The sequence below is a fragment of the Barbus barbus genome (genome assembly GCF_936440315.1).
Source record: "Barbus barbus genome assembly, chromosome: 6".
NCBI classification, from domain to species: Eukaryota; Metazoa; Chordata; class Actinopteri; order Cypriniformes; family Cyprinidae; genus Barbus; species Barbus barbus.
The window spans coordinates 24717537-24740466 of NC_136734.1; the positions used below are offsets into that span (position 1 = coordinate 24717537).

The window sequence follows — 22930 nt, forward strand, 5'->3', positions numbered from 1 at the left end:
GCAGCGGTGCATAAAACCTCAGAAAAGAATTAACTCCGGACTGTTAATCTCAGGCCAATATTTGTCATTGTAAAAAGGAAATTACTAGGAATTCTTAGGTGTTCATCCCATTCAGCATCTAACGGATAACATTCTTCTCCTTTTCAGCAACTAAAAAAGGGAGTAGTTACCCTAACTGTGAGGACACGTCTGAGAAGCCCAAGTCTTACACCCTGTCCCACGCCCACCCTGCTCAGCAGATCTAGCTCTCCAAACTCAAATGCCAGTGGTGGGACTCCAGTCCCTCCTAGCTTTGAAGATGGGGACTCTCGTAAGGGGCCTGGTCCCAAAGATCGCATTATCATGGAGGTTACACTGAACAAAGGTACGATCATGGCTTTCTGATAAAACAAACAGTGAGTTGCAGAGAGGTACACTAACATGCAAAAGTTTGGTCTCAGTAAGATTGGTCTCATAATGTTACAAAAGATTGTTATTTCCAATGAAGGCTGTTCTTTTGACCTTTGTATTCATCAAAGAATTCTGAAAAAAATCCACTGTTAATTAAATTACATTTTAAAATATATTTAAATAAAGAATATTTGTAATATATAATATTATAACATTTGTTAAATATTTGTAATTTTTATCAAATAAATGCAGCCTTAGTGTGCATTAGAGATATCTTCAAAAACATAAATAATCTTACTGAATCTAAACATTTGAACAGTAGTGTATAAAACAATTAACAAAAGCCAGCTGTACCACCACAGTAATAGTTTTGCTTGTTCACGTGTACTTTGTTTGCTTTTTGTAAATTGCTCTTCCAAATTTTATTGTTCTGGGAAGAAAACGGTCTTGAGAAGTAAATATTAACCCTGTATTAGTTTAGTAATCAGCTTCAAAGTTATTGCAAGACTCCTTTCCATTTGAAATTAATACATTATATTTTTTTTTATTCCAAGGAAATGAGCTTTAAAGTTATTTTTATTAACATAGACGCACACCTGTGTGTCAGGATGAATGTGTGTTTAAGTCTTAAGGCTCATTATGTGTCCAAATAAACCGTCCTGCCAAAATTAAATCTGTTATTCTTGGATCGTCATGTTAATAAATAGACCTTCTCATTATTTGAGTTCTGTTAACTTCTTCACTTCAGGGACACCACATACTTCTTTGACATGAAGGTTGTTATTGCAGTGTGTGTGCATATTTAAATTACAAATATGTCAGTCTTTTAAATCAAGACTCTAGGCTTGATTTCCTTTACATTTAGTTGGTAATTTAACCTCGGCAGTTGTATCTGTATGAGGAGGCATTAAAATGTCCTACCTGTTCCGATAGAATGTCTAAAATCCCTTTAACCTTAGAAATAAGACTCAGGAATCATGCCTGATGTGAAGTAAACAATTTGGCAATGCTGTTTCTGTATGTGTTTCAGAGCCAGGTGTGGGGCTGGGTATCGGTGCCTGTTGTCTAACACTGGAAAACAGCGCTCCTGGGATATACATCCACAGCTTGGCACCAGGATCTGTTGCCAAAATGGATAGCAGACTCAGGTAGACTTTTGTTTATATAGTGATGATGTGGATCCCGCACAGATTCTTATGTCTCATACACAGTAGCTGAGTGGTAAATTAATATTCATTATTATTCAAGTCTCAGTTTTTCAACGTTTAACAGTAGTTAATCACTAGAAAAATTGGCTCAAAGCAAATCTGACTTTTTAGTTTAGGTGCGCTTCTAAGAAAAACATTATGGCAAATAATGACAAGAAAAAATAAAACAAAATAAAAATGTTTCTATAAAAAATTAATTATGGAATGATTTCATCATGGCTCAAGTAGTGAAATGTCCTAAACTTTTTATGTAGTTAAGAGTGAATGGTGCTGGTTTGTCCGACTTAGCAGACACTGGACCCCTTTGAGCAATCCTCTTAAATTCTTCACTTACAGTTAATAAAGGAAGGGAGTGGCAGGAATAAGACCCCACTAGGGAGAACAATCACATAGATCTTCATTTTTCCTACAGAGCCTACAGTGTGTCTGTACACGTGTTTGAAACTGATTATTTTTTTGAATGTGTAAAACATCAATAAACCTCATTTGTTCTTTGTTGTCTGCGTTTTTGTTTGTGATTTGCTAGAGTTTGTGTGTGCTTGCTGCTTTTTAGATGAAACACCTCAGACTGAAAAAGAATGTGTAAAAAGAGCCAGAAAGCCATGAATGGGGTCTTTATGGCAGGAGATTGTGGTCCTGAATGTTAGATCTAGTTGTCAAAGTGGTTGCAGCTGTCTGAAGGGAAAGATAAGGCTGTAATACACTTTCAGGCATGTCTATTTTTACAACGAATGCAATTGGGTTGACACTTAAAATACCCTTGGATTGCATACATCAACAGTAATTCCCATCATGTGATGTGTATTATTCAATGGTCTAGACCTAAATATATTTCAAATGTGCTTGTTGAAAATAAACCTAATAAATCTCTTAATTCATTAGGATTGAGTCGGATAAAAATATGTAAGGTTCACTCCAAACATGGTGAGACCGCTTTAAGTTATTATGCCACCCACGATGGAACCAGTTTCCAGAAAATATCAGATGTCCTGTAGCGTTATCCACATTTAAGTCCAGGCTGAAAGCATGAATGTAAAATGTGCCAGTTTACACTATCATTCAAAATTTGTGGTTGGTAAGATTTTTTAAATGTTTTTGAAAGTTTCTCACTTCTTATTCTCACCCAGGCTGAATTTATTTGATCAAAAATGCAGTAAAAACAGAGTAATGTTGTGAAATATTATTACAATTTAAAATAACCATTTTAGATTTTATTATATTTTAAAATGTAATTTAATCCTATGATTGCAAAGCCCATTACTCCAGTCGTCTGTGTAACATGATCCTTCAGAAATCATTCTAATATGCTGTTATGCTGCTCAAGTAAAATTTCTTACCTTTATTATGAATGTTGAAAATACTTCTTCCCTTTAAAAATAATTTTTAAAGCGAAATGAAGCTTTTATTTCTTTTTCACTATTAAACAGTTTAAATTACATTGTGCTACATGAATAAATTTGCCTTGCCTATATGTTCATGATATTGATGACTAATGTGTGTATGTGTGTATTAGTCGAGGAGACCAGCTCCTGGAGGTGGACTCTGCGAGCCTGAGATACGCAGCGTTGAGTGAAGCCTATGCTATCCTGAGTGAATGTGGACCTGGCCCAGTCAGCCTCATCATCAGCCGACATCCAAACCCCAAAGTAAGAGCCGAACACAGACACACATGTGGAGCCCCACCACGGTATCTTATTTAGCCTCAGTATAGAAATTACCGTATTTACAAACTATCATCTCATTAACAACTAAGAATCTATGGTAGTGTAAGAGAAAGTTCACCCAAAAATGAAAATTCTCTCATTAATTCCTCACCCTCATGTCATTCCAAACCCATAAGACCTTCGTTCATGTTAGGAACACAAATTAAGATGAAATTGATGAAATCCGAGAGCTTTCTAACTCTCCATAGACAGCAATGCAACTGACACGTTCAAAATCCAGAAAGGTACTAAGGACATTGTTCAAATAATTTAGTTCAGAAGTTGCAACTTTTTTTTAGAGTTAATGCTCCATGAAAACTAAATATTTTAATGTCCATAGAAATATTAATAATGTAACCACCCCTTATGAATAAATAATCCCAAGCATTGGTGTGGTGATGTGGTCACACTCCTTCAGTCACAAGGGCCTCTTCCTCTGCCAGACTGCTGCAAGTGGAAATCAAAAGCACCATCCACCTGTTAAGTTGTAATTTGCTCCTAGCATGAATCATTGAAGCCTGACAAAAAGTAAACAACATTCCTCTTCCCCTTGTGCTGGTACAACTTGGTTTTCATCCAACTAATGAATCAAGATGTTGAGAAATGTGGCTGGGGTTGGGTACAGCGGGAGATTTTGGTGGTTAGAATATGCTGACTGTTCTCTCGGCCTGATAAATGAGAGGCAGTGCTAATGTGCCATGTGCAGAGCAATGTTAAGACTAGCTTAACACTTACCATGTGACACAAGGTCAGAAGCTTTTCTTAAAGGGTCATTAATTACTTAAATCAGCACCTGACATGTAATTTTATAGATATTTATTTATTCATTTATTTTTTTAGATATATGTTCCTATAGACTTTAAAGTCCAACTTTTTGTCTGGGCATAAATGCATATTTAGCCCATGGCTCAGACACAGAGGAGCTGGAAAAGTTTTCCTTGGGTGGATTTGTTGTTAAAGACAGCAGTGTTTTTAAGCGTGTTTTTGCCATACAGGTGCATGTGGCGTGAAGTATCTGTTTTTGCACTCAGATGTTGAGTGTTTCTTTTATTATGTTACATTTGATCGATTCTTTTGAGTTGAGAAAGACCTGTATTGAAGTCAACAATAAAAGTAAACTGAAATAGATCTGGCAAAACCTGATCTCATCTCGAGTCAGTCAGGCCTTTTCTTGCAGAGTTGTATAAAGGCAAACTGGGATCTGCCTGTAGCAGAGTGCTTCAAAGTGTGGTGTCAAAACAACTAGGCTAAATGGTTCACATTGTTCAAATGTAATTAGTATTCTTTAATATGAAATACCAGAAACAGAATCACACATTTCTTAATGTTTTCTCAGTGAATGTTTTAGTTTGATGTCTGAAATTCTCATTGTTTGTATTTTTATTGTTATTCGTTTATTATTATTTTAATAAAAATGCATCTCATTGATTGTAAGGTAAGACATAAAAATGGTTATTTAAGGTTACATTTAAAGTAAAATAAAACCGAATGATAAAGAAGATTCTTGGCAGCTTACTCTGCTTAAATCACAGTGCCGCCTGCTGGTCAGAAAATATATTTTGTCATTTGCCTCATTTTAAGGTAAACAATCATCAAGATATGATACTTTATATTTGATATTTAATTAAGACTGAAGCTTAGGATATACCATATTTTTCCATGGTTCGTAAGATTCAATGGCTGAGTGTTTTGTATCATGGTCTCTCACCCTCAGGTGTCTGAACAGGAGATGGATGAAGTGATCACTCGCTCCACTCACAGAGATAGTCATTCTTCCCACATGCTCGGTAAACTGCCTGTTCTGTTTTGGGTTGACTGTCCACTTTTCTCAGGGCTGTAAAAGTCACAGGGTTTAGTTTATAGGTTTTACTGAAAAAATATATATTAGTTAAATTCTGAAAAGCTCTGTTTTGGCTATGATTTATTAAGTTCATATCAAGTTCCAAATATTTGATTTGAAATTCTGATGCAGCTGTATTCTCTGATTAGATAACTGGAGATCAGTGGTTTGAACCTCAGCAAGAAATACAACAATTTTTTTTTACTGTCATTTTCTTTTGTGCTCTCTTTCACAGGCCTGCCGTCGAAGAGTCCATCTCCCACTGTTAAAGTCAAGCAGGGTGAGGGTAATCCTGCTCTCAGCTGGACCATGAAGAGATTCCTTGAGCCAGCCAGCAGGGTAAACTAGAGGCTTTAGTCTACAGAGGTCTCAACTTGTCAAGAGAAAATAAGCTTAGAATTGATCAAATCCATAAAACTTTACTTCATTTTAATTGTATTTTAGGTACAAAGAGACAAGTGCTGAAAATTAGATAAAAATTATGTCTTTGCATGAAATAACAAAATACCAAACTAAGTAGTATTTACTTAAAGACATATAGTAAGAGCACACTTTTCAAGCAAACAGTGAAAAATGAAAAGGAAAAATGAAGGTCTGAAAGGGAGTTAGTTCCATAAAATCCAGAAAATCTAGCATGGTTTATTTGCACAAGCCACTTGCTTTAGTATTTTGTGACAGTAACATTTTTAAGTGTGACTTAAGCATCCAAATACTTTTTTTGACCAATGTATGCACACTATAAAGGGTTAGTTCACTGAAAAATAAAAATTCTGTGAATAATTACTCACCCTCATGTCGTTCCAAACCCGCAAGACCTTCGTTCATCTTCAGAACACAAGTTAAGGTATTTTTTATGAAATCCGAGAGCTTTCTCACCCTACATGGACAGCAACATAACTGCCATGTTTTATGGCCAAGAAATGTAGTAAGGACATCTTTAAAATAGTCAATTTGACATCAGTGGTTCAACTGTAATAAAATATTTAAGTTCCGTTATTGTCTATGCCGAAAGCTCTCGGATTTAATCAAAAATATCTTCATTTGTGTTCCGAAGATAAACAAAGGTCTTACACATTTGGAACAACATGAGGGTAAGTAATTAATGACAGAATTTTCATTTTTGGCTGAACTATCCCTTTAATGTTGTTGATCTTCAGAAAGATTTTAATTTTATATCTTCATCTGACTCTGCAGCAAGGCTCGTTGAGTTCAGAGGCAGAGCTCTCTCAGTATTTCTCAGTTCACGATGTACCCAGCCATTCTTCCCTTTCTGAGACCATGGCGATGGGATCCAGTGATGACGACATGCTGCATAGTAGCAGGAGCTGTAATACATCTATGGAGGAATCAGCAGCACCTCAGCCACATGGTAACATTACAGAATCTAAAGTGTCATGTTGATAAAAATATAAGAAACAGTTTATCACCAGAGCGTATGTTTTTTTTGTTCTCTTATTATAACAGTCTATCAGGATTGCTCCTATAGAGGTTCAGACAGTAGTCCCACAACCCCAGAATGTTGTAAAGCCTCTGGAGGGCCTGGTCGCACCGCAGACACACCCCAACAGGCCAGCGTGGGAAGCAGTCCGAGTTCTGTTCGCAGCCCACTTCTTCGTCAGCGTCGGGTCATCTGCTATGAGGATGAGCCTAGCGACGACGAAACCGTCCTTGAAGAGGACAGTGGCCCTTTCCGTCGCCGCCTTCACGGGATCTCGGATGGCGGCCACCACCACCAAGAGGAAGACTCTGGTATTGTAATAGCCACGTCATCTCTCGAGGTCGATGATGAAAGCCAGGATAGCAGTGAGAGCCATAGACAGATCGGCAGCGAACCAGCCACTCCGCTCTACGGCAGCTCTCTCGAATCTGAGGAAGGACCTAGTGGCCCGCCTGGTGCAGAATCTCCCTTCATGCCCATTCGCTGTATAGAGGCAGCCGGAGAAACCAACCTGGGCGTCAAAAAAGAGCCCCATCGAGAAGGGCAGGAGGTCAAACGCTCACCCAAGCTGGAGCACAAAGCCGTGACTCGTGTCAAGAGCATGATGAGCATTGAGTGCCCCAATCCTCCACAAAGAGCCAAGGGTGAAGAACAAACTTTACTTCCGGCAACAGCTGCCCAGGTTACACAGAACAGCACACGGCCGCCCTGCAGGATGCTGCACTGCAAGAAGGGGGAATTCAGCGAGTTAGCAGGGGTCTGCACCATTGAGACAATAGTGCTCCAGCGTAGTAAAACTGAGTCTTTTGGTCTGGATCTGGAGATTAAGTCTGCTCCACTCAAGGTGCTGATCACAGGGCTGAGACCGGGAGGTGTTGCGGAAAGGGTAGGTTGGAAATTGTTGGAAAATGATTTTAAACATTCAACTAGGGCTGAAAGAGAAATAGACTTTTAAAAAGAAATGACCAGAACCAAAAGACATTTGGTTCTGTTGATGGTTTTCACATGTTCATTCTTTCACCAATGCAAACTGAATATTATACTAAAATACTTTGACAGAGTAGCCCCGCATTACTGATTCAGTGGTGCCACAACATGACTACTGAATCTATAGCTTAAAACAGCAAAACTGCAAAAGAATGACTTTCATGAGAATTTTTTTGTGAATTAAATTTATATAATGTAACCAGTAAAGTCTGGTTCCCAAATAAACAAGTTTAATGAGTCTGTGTTGTTAAAAAAAATAAATAAATAAAAGAAACCGTTCACAACTGTGAGATCTCAGTTTAATTACAGGCTGGTTGTACACATGACAATGAGTAACTAAATATGCACATGCATATGTAGAATTTCATAAAAATGAATGAAAAATGTTACCACATTTGGGAACACTTTAGTATAGGGACCAATTCTCACTATTAACTAGTTGCTTATTAGTATGCCTATTATTAACATATTGGTTGTTTATTAGTACTTATAAAGCACATATTCTGCATGACCATATTCTACATCCCTAATCCTACCTAATACCTAAATTGAACAACCACTTTACTAACTATTAATAAGCAACAAATTAGGAGTTTATTGAGGCAAAAGTCATAGTTAATGGTTTGTTAATAGCAAGAATTGGACCTTAAAATAAAGTGTGACCCCGCATTTTGTTTTTTTATTATTGATGTTTGATTTATAGTTAAGACAAATTACTGAATTGCATTTATGGCACCCCTATGTATTTATTTTCTATTTATTTATATCTTTCTTTCCCTAAAAGACTGAAAGAATTGTTAATGGAACTGTTAAGGTACCAGAATTGTTAAATTCTTCACGATTCCCATCCTCACTGTTTATTATATAACACTTTGTGTCGGACAGCTGGTTGTGCTTGGAGGCATGGATGAGATATCTCCAGAATAAATCTGAGGAATTAATTTCACCCATTTCTTTCATGTCTGTTCCTTCAGGAAGCCTCAGGGAAGATGAGCGTTGGTGATGAGATTGTAACAATTGGTGACACCCCTGTGTGTACATCCACCTATCAGGAGATCTGTGACCTCATGCACAACCTGCCAATCACATTGACCTTAGAGATAAAGAAGCCAGTCTCAGGTGAGTTGCAGCCGGCATACTGTATCGATTGCTTTCTGGAGTTAACCAATGAGAAGTCGATATTAGCTTTGCTGATGAGTTTTTCCCATGCGTGTCTGCTCATTTAAATGTTCCAAAAGAAGAATGTTCACCCCAAAATGAAAACTCTCATCATTTACCCACACTTATATTGTCCCAAACCCGTATGATTTTCTTTTTTCGGTGGAACACACAAGGAGAAATTTTTGCAGTCTCACTCGTTTCAAGCTTCAGACATTTCAAGCTTAAAAAAAAGAGAAATTCACCATAACATTATCATAAAACTAGTTGAATATGATTTCTCTCACAAAAGAAATAACTTCTAATAGTACTCATTTCGTATGGACTGATTTTGTGGTGCTTTTGCATCCTTGTTGTCTCTGTTCATTGCTCTGTGGAAGAAATAAAATCATAATGGGTTTGGAACAACATAAAGGATTTCATTTTTGGTTTAACAATTGTATAACCTCACAAGATATTTTCCCTTATTTAATTAAATATCTTCTCTACACTACACTACAATAGTAACTGTACTGATACTGGTCCCAATCATGGACAATCTAATAATCAACATATGAATTTGCTATGATCAAGAATAGTAGTCAATGTTGTGTTACGTATAGTGTCATATTGCTCTAGAAGGCTTGTTAAAGTATTATCCACATTCCCTCCTCCCTTCCCGCAGGCTGTAGTGCTCCAGCTGATTTAAAGCTGTTTCCTAATTGTATAAACAATATATCAGAATATAACAGGATAAACAGGTCTTTTATAATATATCCTTCACAATATATTGTAAGCACGGGTAGAATTGCCGCTGCAATAAAGAGATCAGTCTGTCTTTTCCCATGCTGCCTTAAAGAGAAAAGAGTATTACAGGCTTCCCCTTTCTGGCAGTACCCTTCACCAGCTCAAAGGGAACTGCAGGCTCCTGGCTATTTGTCAATGGTGATTATTGATTACTTTACTACCGTAGCCACCGTAGATGTGTAGAGTAACAGCGCTAATGCTTCCTAGAGGCCGTTAGTACATTAGAATCTAGATTTGGTGTTATTGCTCTGATTGCCACATTCATAAAACTTTGGTCAAAACATTTGTTACTAGGAGATCTTTTGAATCTCATTATGCAGAGCAATAACCTCAAGAAACAACTGTTATATATTGTATTAATATGTGTCTGTCTGTCTATACCTGCCGTCATCTGATGTTTATACTGTATGTTACATTAGAGCATATGCTCATATGCATTTATGTAAATATGAGCATTTATCAGCTGTGTGCATGATGTTTAGAATAACATGCACTCCATCATGTTGAATGTACCACCAGGTCTACCATTTTCAGTCATGCCCTGTAAAATACCCTTTGAATGCATTCAGTATTTCAGGAAATGTTACATATTTTACATTTGTCTGTTGTATCGTGAATGGAATATTCAGAGGTGTCAGCTTCAGATAAAACTGAGCAAAGTCTTAGAAAATATGCCTCCAGGATGCCAGTTGTACATCATTGGAAACAATACAAACATCCTTTCTCTTTGTGCCTTTCACTTTGTGTCCCATCAATCCCTGGGTATGCTCACCTTTTTCTCTTTGAACAACATTAATGAATAACAGAATCAGTGAAATATCAGACTATGAAATGAACTGCAATGGTAATGATCTGGGTTTCTTTTAGTATAATTTGCTACACATATTTGTAGGAGAATGGAAAGGATTAGATGAAATAGGTTTCCAACGGTACGTTGATTTATAATACAGGCAATTTGTATCTTGTCTCGCAGGCTTCAGTGGTGCATTTGTATGGTAGGATTTATCTTGAACGTCGTCATATCCAGCGATTCTGTTTGACATGTTTTAACTGCCTATTATTGATTTGAAGTGCAAACTGATGTGATGAATCGTGTTGATCAACTGAATATGATATAATGTGTAACCATAGTGTATTTTGTCCATATTTGCAGCTGTAGATCGACTTTCTAGCCTGATTATGTCTTCTGGCTGTGAGGACTCGTCTAAAATGGAGACACCTAGACCTCCAGAAGAAAGGAATAATATGGACAAAACTATTGTTGCAGCCCAAGGAAGGCTTCCATCAGAAACAACTGCGAAACAGGCATTAGAAATCCACAGCAACAGCATTCCCGTCACTAATATTGATGATGTCATAACTGAACTGAACTCAGCAGAAAGCAAAGAAAATGACAGAAGTGTCTTGGATTCCACAGAAGCAAGAGCAAGAACAGAAGAGTGCAGTCAAGTAGACGACAGAGGGACTGCAGCGCAATCGCAACCTAACCTTCTGGATTTCTCTGCTCTAGATGTGGGGAACAACACTTGCCATCTTCCTGTAGGAAAGACGTTTTTAAATAGTTACTCAAGGAATTTTTGTAATCTGGGAGAGGACATTGTCCCTCTAGAGAAAGGACATGGAGAGAAACCAGGTATGTACAGTCTGGTGGAAGATAGTGACTCTGAGAGTGACTCTGCAGACAGTACTCTCAAAGTAGAGTCGTCTCAAGGTCACTGTGAGGGTCCTCAGGACACTGACTCAGATGAGGAAGAGGTTGAGCTCTGTTACAGCACTGTCAGTCAGCCTGCATTCAGCCAATCAGAGGGCAGCTCTCTACCAGATAGAAAAAGCATGGCCAATTGCCATACTGTTGACAGTCTTGCTAGTGGAGGCATACTTGCTAGTATGGATCTCCACAACCCTCTGTCACTCACAATGCAAGACAAGGATTTGAAAGAGAATCATTCTGTCTTTAAGTTACCAGATCCACTTTGCCCTCAAGTTTCAGATGATGATCTCCTAAATGGGGAGAGTGGACACACTCCCACACAACATGAGGCATTGTGTGCATCTCAGAGAACACCATCAAACTGCAACACTGATGAAAAATGTGAAACCATTTCAAAATCTGTTCAAGTCTGCCAGACACCAACAGGTGTCCCTTACCCCGCTGTTACTCGGGGCATTAGTCACGTCACCCCAGGAAGTCAAGAGAGGACAACTAAGTTGCTCTCAGATGCATCTCTGTCTGTAGAGAAACTCAATACTGGGCAAGTGCCACTGGGGTCAACTGTATCACAGCCCAAGGCATTAAATGGCAAAACTAGTGGGCAGGCCTCCTCTACAATTGCTCCAAAAGACAAGGAGAGAGAGAAAGTTCATCCTATACTTGACTTGAAATCCTCACTTTCCCAAACCCAGAGTAAATCCACCTCTTATTGTGTCAAATCTTTGGGAACTAAATCCTCTAATGATACCCCTATCTCTCCCCAGCAGAGAAGTAGACTCAAATTTGATGATAAAAAGTCAAATACCTCTTCTAAACTTAAGGGTCTTAGTATTAAGAGTAAATCCAAAGACCAAGAACAGTCCGTCTCTAGAACGCCAAGGGTGGAAAGTCCAGGACAGAAAAAAGCTCTCAGCTCCCCAACTCAGTCTCCTAAACTTCTCTCTAAAAGAACCACACCAACTGGTAGCCCTAAATCCACCAGAACATCTGAGAAGATCAGGGTTACTTCTTGTAAAACTGACCAACCAACTGTGTCCAGTTTCTTAAAGACAAATTCCATCAACACCACCAAAGAAGAACTCAAGCCTTCCAAGAAGGAAAAAGTCTCGGACCTAAAGGAGCAAGTCTCAAAATCAGAGGTCACTGTCGTCAACACTCAAAGAACTTTCATTGAGGTACGACTTTCATCCTCTTCATCATCTACACCTGTGCTGGCACGCAAGGAAGTTGGGAATGCAAGCCATTTAAACTTGGCCTCGATGTCGGTTGATCGAGTCCAGTGGGAGGAATCGAATTCAGACTCCTCTCTCGGAAGACACGCTGTCCCATTAGAATCAACTAATTTTTCATCTGTTTGTTCTCACCATAACGGTACTAATAAATCAAATGAAACTTCTTGCAATGGCCAAGAACAAAATCTCCTCAGGAACTCAAATAATAAAGATGCTGCTTCTAGTCTCAAAACAAGCATATCCAAACTGTACCTGAGGGGACTAGACCGCAGGAGCTGCTCTACAGACATTAGTGGGTCACTTGACCCAAACCCCTTCTCAGTTCGTCAAAGAATCCAGTCCTTTGAGAATCTGGCCAGCTTTGATCGATCTGTCATAAAGTGTATAGACATACCATTTTACGCTAATATCTCAAAGCCACCTCTGAACCGGAGGTTATCTGGGTATGCTGGATCTGTTAGCAGTCAGTCCAGTGACAGCCGTTCTTTAAGGAGGAGTTTCAGCTCTTGTGTAGGTAATTTGAGCTCAACCCCATCTCCACCGTATCCACAGAATTCATCTTCCACTTCAGTTGTCACCATCTCTGAATCAACTCCTCAAAACCAAACCACAGAAGCTGTTATGAAGAAGGTGAGAAATGAGGCCTCTGTGAACCAGCCTGCTGTACACACACCACCAGTACTGCGCTCCCGCAATGCCCGCGCACATGGAGGCCTGTCGCGCTCCAAACTGAGAGAGATAAAGGCACTGAGCATGCCTGAACTGGACAAGCTGTGTACTGAGGATTTCACCAGTAACCCTGGAAATGTGATCTTTAAGACAGAGCTGGAAATCTACCCTTGCAGGTCTATAGACCCAGCATCACACAACCTGCAGTGCACCGTGGTGACCAGAATGAGAAGTGTTGATGCTGGGGTTCTTGGTTCAACCAATGGGGACCAATATGAAGGCCAGATCACAGGGCTCTCATGCTGGTCTATAAGGTGAGGGAAGACCAGTTTATAATGTGCAATGAAAAAAGATTTCAACAGTTTACTAGTCCTACAACAGCAGACTACTTGATTGAGTTTGCCTTTTTTATTTTAGCATTTAATTTTTTTAAGTTTTATTATGGTTTTTATATTTTAGTGGTGCTTTAGGGTCACATATCAGCACATATGATATTTTTATTTAAGTTGTGTTGTGTGACACTGCACAAATGTTACTGATGAAAGCTTCATCCAGTATATTTAGCAACCATTAGTTGTTAATATTTTCACATTGCTGACTAGGAAAAAAACAGTGTTACAACTGATATTGGTGTTGTTTTTCTCCAACAGTTTGAAAGATCTTGAATCTTCTCATTTGGACCAAAATAAAGTGCAAGATGTTCTGTGTTCCCTCACAATCAAATTGGATGTGACAAGTCTCATACAGGAAACAAGCACTCTTTCAGAGGTAATTTATCATGTCTCAGGCTTCACAGTATTTTTCATGTTCCAAAAATGGTATTCAAAATGATTTGTTTACATATCATATTGTTTTAAAGTCTATTTAGAAAGCTAATATTTTAAGTATAAAGATGATCTGGTATTTTCTGATGTTTCTTTTTAAAGAATGGTGAAGATATGCCTTCAGATAGCAGTTAAAGAAATGCTTTTGTTTTGGCTTATTAATATTTATAAAGCTTCACATTTTTTAACTGTCACTTTTTTGTTCTTTTTATCACTGTTTTTCTAACAGAACAGTCATAGCTTTTATGGACCCTATTTATAGCTGTATATATTTTTCTTTTGATTTCAAAAAAGTTAACCAGTCTTGCACAAATCTTTTTATTTAGGTTAAAGATGACATTTACTTTGTGATCTTAACCAAAGAGCAAGGATCTGGACTGGGTTTCAGCATCGCCGGAGGAGTAGATCTGGAGCAGAAATCTATTACTGTAAGTGCGTTTGTTCAAGCAAAACTGAAACCTTTTTGAAATAAAATAATAAATAAATGAAAAATCAGTAGCTATTTTCAGTAACATTTCTAATTACACATTATCTCCCCCTTGTGGTTTTCAAAGGAACCAGTAGTAACATATGAAGAGTTCATTTGCAAAACAGATAACTCAATCAAACTTCATCTCAGTCAACTGCAGGTTATTTTGATTAAGAAAAAATAACAAAAAAAAAATACAGCTAACACAATAAAGTTATTTGTTTATGCAAATAAACTCTTCATATAGAGTCAAATAAGATTAAATTCAGTTACCCTCTAAAACTAAGTTTAATCCATATTTCTTTGTCATAGGTCCATCGGGTGTTCACTCGAGGAGTGGCAGGCGTTGAAGGTACCATTCACAGAGGAGACAGAGTTTTGTCAATAAACGGCACCAGCTTGAGTGGTATCACACACGCAGAGGCGCTGTCCTGCCTTCATCAGACCAGACTGCCAAAGCAGGCATTAGTGATCATCCAGAAGGGCAAGAACACTGAGCCAACATCACCTAGACAAGAACTTCCCCTTCAGACTGGAATTTGTCCAACTCCAGGGCATAGAGACAGCATCAGAGAACATACAACAAGTGTGTATCTGGAGTCATTGTCACCTGCTATCAGTCTTTAATTTATTAGCTTGGATTTTTACAATGGAGTACATACCGTTTTCTGTTCCTAATTGGCTTCTCGTGTGTTGTAGGTGTGGAAGTGGGGCCAGACGGGGCTTTAAGTGTAGAGTTACAGAAGACTACAGCCGGTTTAGGGTTCAGTTTAGACGGAGGCAAAGCATCTGCCCATGGAGATCGACCACTTTACATCAAACGCGTTTTCTGTGGTGAGTGCTCTACTCGAACATTTAAAGATGTCCACTAGGGGGAAGACTAGTGTGTAACCTGTGTATCAAGAGAAAGCTTAGCTTGTCTCCGAGCACAATAAGAATGCGAAGTTTTGTGATTATGTGTTCTTTGTCACCACTCAGGAGGAGCCGCTGAACAGTCCCGGGTCATTGATGTCGGAGATGAACTTCTAGCCGTCAATGGCAGGTCTTTGCAGGGTCTTATGCACTACGATGCCTGGAACATCATTAAAACAGTGTCTGAGGGTCCCGTCCAGTTAGTCATTAGAAAACCCAGGACTTCAGTATGACCTCTGATCTATCTGCACGTGTTGCACGTTTGTGAGATGCCAAACTGTGGTGGACTCTCATTGTACATAGACCTTGCATTCTTTTTATATTTTTGTTACAGGATCTCTATGATGAAGAATTTGTTGCACATTGATTTTTATACAAACCGATGCTTCTGCAGATTTGTGGTAGACTCACATATGCGGGCTCGAGGTATTTTTAGTATCTTTGAACTTTGTATCTCACAGACTTTGTGCTTTATGACTTTTTGAAGACATTTAAGCCTAATTGTAAGAATTCTAAATTATATGGTAATAACTGTTTCCCTTGTATAATATAATTTAATTACAATATTGTGAAAATTGGTTTATACTTATAGCTATGATTAGATGGTGACGATGCAGACCACTAAAGAGTGTGTTCACTCTGCTTAATCGAATGGATTACAGTATATCAACATGGATATCAAACTCTGTGAATCATAAAATGAGCTTTTGTTTTGAACTGGTTTATGACTTTAAAATAGATTTGTGGAATTGATTTTTTTTCCCTGTTATCACAGTAATTTACCGGTATTTTTATTGTTGATTTTGATGATTGCAATTTTTGTGGGGTTTTGGTATTGACTTATTTTATCTTAAAGCTAAAGTGTGTGTAGCAAATAGGTTTGTAAAACATTTCCCAAACACTCCTATCTCCCCCATCTGTCAGGCCCTTGTACAGAAAAACGGGAAGATGACGACAACGACAAAAAAAAGAAAAAAAAAAGGCTGTGACAGAGCCACAGTGTTTACACATGCTTCACTTTTAAATACTTGAATTCAATCTGGTTATTAACATTTAAAATACAATCATAGATTGAAAAAGTCACCTTAGCACACTTTAATTAGAATCATGACATTTCAGGTCTTTTGGTTACGTTCGATCATATTCTTTCAGCTGTGAATATTGTCATGTTTACCATCTGAGACTTTCAGTAGAGTTGTCTCCCTGATAAAAATATATCAGTGATGTTTGTTTTACTTGAATTGTCTTTGGGTAAATATTGAGGCTCCCACTCATTTTATTGTAATTTAAATTTGCTGAGTATTAAGCACAAGTGTATTAACTATAGCTTATATGAAAAAAGCAATCATGAATATTTCTTATGTCTATCTGACTTTTTGTTCTGCCCTTGTGAATAAAGACATCAGATATTTTTTAAATGTGCTATTCATTTTAATCATGCACCGATATTGCCTGTCAGAGCTCATTTTTTGGGATGAGTCATCCATTTAATATGCAAGTCCTTGCAAATCTTTGTTTGATTTTAGTTGTTCTAGCTGCCTTGGTAACTGTGTTGTTATTGTTTGTTGTTCATTTCTTATATCCATATTAATGAATACCACTTGCTCTTAATGAGAGGCACAATGGACTGAAGTGGTGTTTGGTGCTCAACACACTTTCATAGACATCAACGGCTCAATTAGTCAATGCAAATGCTCATTTAGAGTATAAATCCATAAAAGTTTGAGGATGTTTTTGTAAAAGTTTGATACACTGCAAATATCACAAATAATTGTTTTGCCTCTTTGACCGTAATTTTTTTCATACCTGGCTCTGACTTGAATATAGCATTTGTGTCATGCAATTCCTTATAATATTCAACATATTTAATCATTATAAAATTATTAAATTTACACTATTTTCAAATGTTTGGGGAATTTAAGCTTTTTAGGTCTCTAATGCTCAGCAAAGCTCCATTTTTTTTCAATCAAAAAATACAGTAAAAACCGTAATATTGTGAAAAGTTATTACAATTTAAAAAAAAATCTGTTTTTTAGTTTAATATATTTTAAAATAGAATTTGTTTATTTTCAGATGCCATTACTCCAGTCTTCAGTGTCGCATGATCCTTCAGAAATCATTGTAATATGCAAATTTGGTGCTCAAGAAACTATTATTATTATCAATTGAAAACAGTAATATTTCTGTGGAAACTGACACTTTGAGGATTCTATGATGAAGTTCAGAACAGTTCAGAAGAACAGCATTTATTTGAGTAGATAGAGATTTTCTCCAGATTGTTGCTGCAATTTTGGACATAGTTAGCATCCTCTTATAATGGATGATAAAGAGAATGTAATGGACATGTTATTTTTGTGGAGAGCAGTTCATCCTTTTCATCAGATTAAGGACACATTTACACAGACAAAACAAAATGCTGGTTATATTTATGCCTCTAAATCAGACTGGTTAGAACATTTACCACAATATAATTTTCCAGTTTCACTTTTTTTCTACATATTAATGCAAGAGCACAACGGCACACAGGCTTCGTGAAGGGGGAATTGTTTGCATCTCTTTCCAGTCCAGATGGTGGCCACAGTCTCCTGGGAACCGCCACCACCTCACTCTACCTGCCAAGAGTTCAGTAATGGCTGGCAGACATCAATCTCCTCATAATACGCCTCTGTTCTCTGTGAATGTCTTTCTAGGATTCAGCCATTGCAAAATGATCTAAACATGGAAACTGCAGCTGTTGTGACTGTCAGAGTTGTAGCTGGTTTCTCTTTGCCAGCAGACAGAATCTGCAGGGCTATCACAATACACAGGTTGACGTAACCATCGTAACAACAGTTAGTAAACAAAAACATAAATATTACAAATACTGGATCCTCCCAGGTATCGATGACGGTATGAGAAAAACTGATACAAGAGCTCTACATTTATGAAACACAATAGGCCTTGCTAGTTACCTAGCCTACAGATAACTGACAAAACATTTTCATCAAATTCTGTCAGCTGAGAGAAATCCCTAACCTGTATGTTCAGTTTGTTCTCTGGAACAATGATAATGATGGCACTTTTGTCATTTAAAAATGTAAGGAGAAAAACTATTGCAGATTTGCATAGCCTGAGGCTACATGAGTTCAACTGTCAATTAAAAATGAGCTGACACTTGTTAAAATGTCACAGTTTCAGTTCTCAACCATTCCCTGTTCTCCATTTAGCGTTCATGTGATCAAAAGCCACAAAAACAGTGTGAAATACCAGTCAGCAGAAGAAAGCGTGACATATCACACCTGGGCTTCAAACTCTAAAAATATACATTATTTTGTGTGTGTGTGTGTGTGTGTGTGGTTTTAGATTTATGCATTTTTTTGTAAGGACTGCAGCGAAACCTCTGATAGATAACCTTGTTTTTGGATGTGACGTTTACACGTCAAACAAAGAGAAGAAATGGTAACTGTGTGGGTGAGTTCAAACTCTTTAACCGGACAGTTAGAATGGAAAAAGTGAGTAGGCTCATTAAGGGGGTCCAAAAGACCATTAGACAAAATTCTTCTATTTTGCTTTTAATTTTAATACAATTTTTTTTGCATTATTATGTCACAAATTCACTTATTAGGAACTAATGTTACAGTAAATGTAAAAAGTATTTCTTTATTATTCCACATATAAAAGTGTTTGAAAACTGAATGTTGTCGATAATGACATAAAAAAGAAAGAAAGAAAAACTAGTTTGTTAACATCTTTGTTTTTGTTAAAGGCTTGTTTTTAGCATGGCGTGATTTTACCACCACCAGTAAATGAGTACGTTAATCATTTAAACTAACAAACTTCAAAAAGTAACTTGTTTTTTTTTTCCACTGCTAAGCTCAAAATACTCTAGATAGAAACAGCACTTGAAATTTTCCATTCCACTGTCTCACGCTTTGAAGTAATCTAACATGTGAAGTTGACTTTATGCCTCCCCCTTGGGAGTCCTGTGCCCCCACTCAATCTTCTTTGTTCCTTTTTCAAAGAAAGACTTTTCTGTCATTCTGCAAATTAACTTTCTATAAAATCTCTTATTTTTTTCTTGATGTGCTTTCTTTGGTCCTCAGAACCTCATATAAAGCCAGTTTTTCTATTCAGATTTTGACCTTTTGGTTACACGATGAAAGTCAAGGACTATTTTTTAGACAAAAAAAACAAACAAAAAACAATGCAGTGCTGACACTTTTTGAAGTATTTTTAATTACATTTCTGTAATTTGTGCATTCCAAATGGAATTACATGGTGAGAATTATAAGGTTTTGATATGTAAGCACACAGGCTATGTATGTTTCTAGGCCAGTGGTTTTCAGTTGAATTCATGACCAGTTAACATCAAGTGATGACCCAAATTGTTATAGTGAAATTGTTTAGTATACAAGACCATAAATCAAACACTGGAATAAACTATTACCTCAGAATGCATACCCTAAAACAGCATATGCTGGTTAGGTATGTTTTGAAGCATGGCAGCTGGTTTAAGCTGGTCCTTAGTTGGTCATGAGCTGGTTATAAGCTGGTCCTGAGCAGGAGCTAACCAGCTATGGACTAGTACACGACCATCTTAAACCAGCTCAAACCAATGCTTCAAAACATACCTAACCAGCATAAAGTATGCTGTTTTTTTCAACAGGGTATGCCCAACATTATGCAAAATATTAACATACTGTAACACAAAATTATACATACTGTAGCACAAAATAACATGTCTGAAGCTGTCTGATTGTTCTTATTTCAACTTGGAAATGAACAGAAACATCAATATAGCTTTCACTAAAACAAAGCAATGAAGACTCTCTCTAAAAGGTCACGCTGATTTATAGATGACCATGAACTTTAAATGTGAATCAAGACTTCTTGAGGTTGATATAAAGATTTGTATTGCAGGCAAAGTCTTAAACCTATTAAAATAATGAGAAAAGTCATTCAGGAGTCTTTTACAATTTGGGCTTGCATTTTGTATAGTATTGCTCCATCAGGAACCATCCAGATCTGTCTCCTCACCGTGTGTCACAGAACAGTGATTCCTGCAAGCTAAGCTAATGGATTACATCACTCACAGTCATGGGTATTTGGAATGCTGGTCTCATTCCAGAGTCAGTCTACAGAGAGGGAGGGAAGGGAAATGAGACCATCTCGCGAATTAATGATTCCCAAATTGGCTAACACATTACACACACATGCCTACTGGTTAAGGACGGGCTCTTTGCCCATCGAACTGTGACCTCATTGCACATCTGGGATCTAAACACTCATTCAACATATTGGTTTAGAAGAAAGGAAGCTAGAAAGTGACAATTTTCCATAGATCGCTTCATCCTTAGACTTTTAATTTTGTGAGGCATCAAGTTCCAGATTGCTAATGTTGTTCATGACAGAAATATTGCAGAAGTGACCCGAATAAAAGAGGTCCCTCACACACACACACCTTTCCTGCAGAAATGTGAGGATACTCATAACTGATCATAATTCCCATTACGTACCAGGGCAATAAAGTTTCCTGAAAAAAACAAAAAGGTTATTAAATGAAAAGATTACAGTATTTCATATAAAAAGCCAATTTCGTGGGTGCAGTTGATAAGGGCAAATACATTAAAGATGTGTCAAATATAAATTTCAAAGGCAAGCAGTTTTGAAGCAGGAGTGACTCCCAAAACGGACCTGCTGCAAATTCTGCTGAATGATTAAGTGCTGAAGACAAACTTGTCTCAACATATCCAATGCAAAACCTTTAAAAGTGATGAAGAAAGAGGATTACTGGTAAATTGGATGTATCCAGCCTCTTAAACATGCATGCAGACCTGATAATAAAGAGCGCCAGAGTGCATATGTACACTCACAGTGATCAACTGTTTGACTCACTGTGAAATTAGGATTAATGAATAGAGTTCAGCATGGAGTCAACTCAAATGATGTGGGATGTCCCACAAAAACAGGAAATGCTGCTCCCCTCTCTATCTACCTGCTTACATTGCTCGTTTTCACTCTCTTTTGACAAATTCTCCTCTTATCTTTAGCCAGCTGGCAGTAAATACATACACTTATCTTGTATGTGTTTATTTCATGGAGGGGTCTATCAGTAGAATTCCCCTCCAAAATATGCTGCATTGAAATTCACCAGGGCTCTTTTATCACCCTCATAATGGTGAAATCATCGAAAGGAGCACTGAATGATGTGTTGATGGTGGCGCGGAGAAGAATCATTAGCGGAGTTCTGTATTGCACATCAGCAGCGTTGATTCCATCAACATTGCATTGAGATGAGGTGCCATTTAGGTGAAAGAGAAAATGATGAGTGTGTTTGTGTGTGTATTCATCAGAACATGCACTAAATCCTCAATCACACAGGAAAATACATTGGAGGTTCAGTGCAGGAAGATGGATTTTCATGCCACTGCAGTCATCAGCTGAGGCCTTGCCTGCTTCAGCACAGCTGGGCTAGTGGGGTCTCCTTGGAGCAGCTCCAGACTGGTGAGCCAGTCCGGATGGAGCTGTTAATCAAAGTGCCACTAACACAGCCATCCATCTTCAGGCTGGATGGGCTACTGTGGCCTAAACCGTGCCCCTCTACAGCTTTTCCTCTCTGGTGTGAACACAATCTCAGGTTCATTCATGCAAATGGTTGATGCTAATTTAGAACAACCAAATAAAAATATCATTATGTTTATTATTTATCACCAATCAAATGTGATCAATGATGAATAAAAAAAATAAATCCATGTTAATCTGCCTTTACACAAGAAGTAATATGGTACAGTGATTCTAACAGCATTATCATATTCATGTACCTCGTTAGGCTATTTCTACAATACATCAAGTATATATGTGCAAAAAATATGCAAAATCAAAAACCATTTTGTTGTTATCATAAACAGTTATCCTTGTGAGAGAAGACGTGAAAATTGTAGACTGGAATGAAACTGTTCAGCGTTCATAATGTCAATGTGAGAAGAATGATGGGTGCAAGCACAGTGAGGGAAGGGTGATGAAGTGTGTTGTGATGTGTTTCTATTGATTGCATGACCCTTGATTGCATGACCCATTCCACATACAGTTTAGTGGGTAAAAGCTTTGTCGCTCTGCAGACAAAATGCAATGTTAAAACAATGTGTTTTGGTTGAGGTGACAGTGTATATTCCAAATTCATCACAGCTTGTCACATAATACAGTGACTGCTTGTCTGCTAATATTCAACAAGGCATCTATTTTGGAGTGATTTGTTATTATATAAAGGGGTCACGATGTTTTTGCAACTGGTAGGCTTAATTTCTGATCAGATATGGAATCTGCAAACAAGGCTAACTGTTAAGCTCTGAAAGCATTCAATGAAATACAAGGCCATTATATGATTGTGATTCAAGTTGACATCTCAAGGCTTTCTCCAATGATACACATGCCAAGGTTGTCATGTCCCTAGTATGACACCACCTGTCAGTGTTTATGCAGTGCAGAGTGGAAGCGTGCAAACTTTTTGAAAAATCAGGGAACAGATGCACGAAACACTAAACACATTTTCTTAACTGCCATTTTCTCCTTATTTTAAAATTTTAAGAACAAATTTGTGAATATTTTGTATTTACCAGAGTTAGGA

The 22930-nt window shown here is 37.7% G+C and overlaps 1 protein-coding gene across 1 annotated transcript in view; it reads left to right on the top strand.

Moving 5' to 3' along the window:
- Window positions 1–16742, top strand: part of LOC306871801 (PDZ domain-containing protein 2-like) — a gene marked incomplete at its 5' end in the record, with an annotated part of 61864 nt that extends 45122 nt beyond the window's left edge. Inside the window, 14 exons of the mRNA XM_079419969.1 lie at window positions 148–364; window positions 1421–1538; window positions 3112–3244; window positions 5016–5088; window positions 5377–5480; window positions 6336–6510; window positions 6606–7465; window positions 8541–8685; window positions 10664–13436; window positions 13773–13890; window positions 14273–14374; window positions 14728–15001; window positions 15115–15249; window positions 15394–16742. Of these exons, the coding sequence (XP_079276095.1) occupies window positions 148–364; window positions 1421–1538; window positions 3112–3244; window positions 5016–5088; window positions 5377–5480; window positions 6336–6510; window positions 6606–7465; window positions 8541–8685; window positions 10664–13436; window positions 13773–13890; window positions 14273–14374; window positions 14728–15001; window positions 15115–15249; window positions 15394–15560 (5394 nt within the window). The 3' untranslated portion in view covers window positions 15561–16742. The remainder of the gene's footprint in view (window positions 1–147; window positions 365–1420; window positions 1539–3111; window positions 3245–5015; window positions 5089–5376; window positions 5481–6335; window positions 6511–6605; window positions 7466–8540; window positions 8686–10663; window positions 13437–13772; window positions 13891–14272; window positions 14375–14727; window positions 15002–15114; window positions 15250–15393) is intronic.
- Window positions 16743–22930: the final 6188 nt, after the last annotated feature.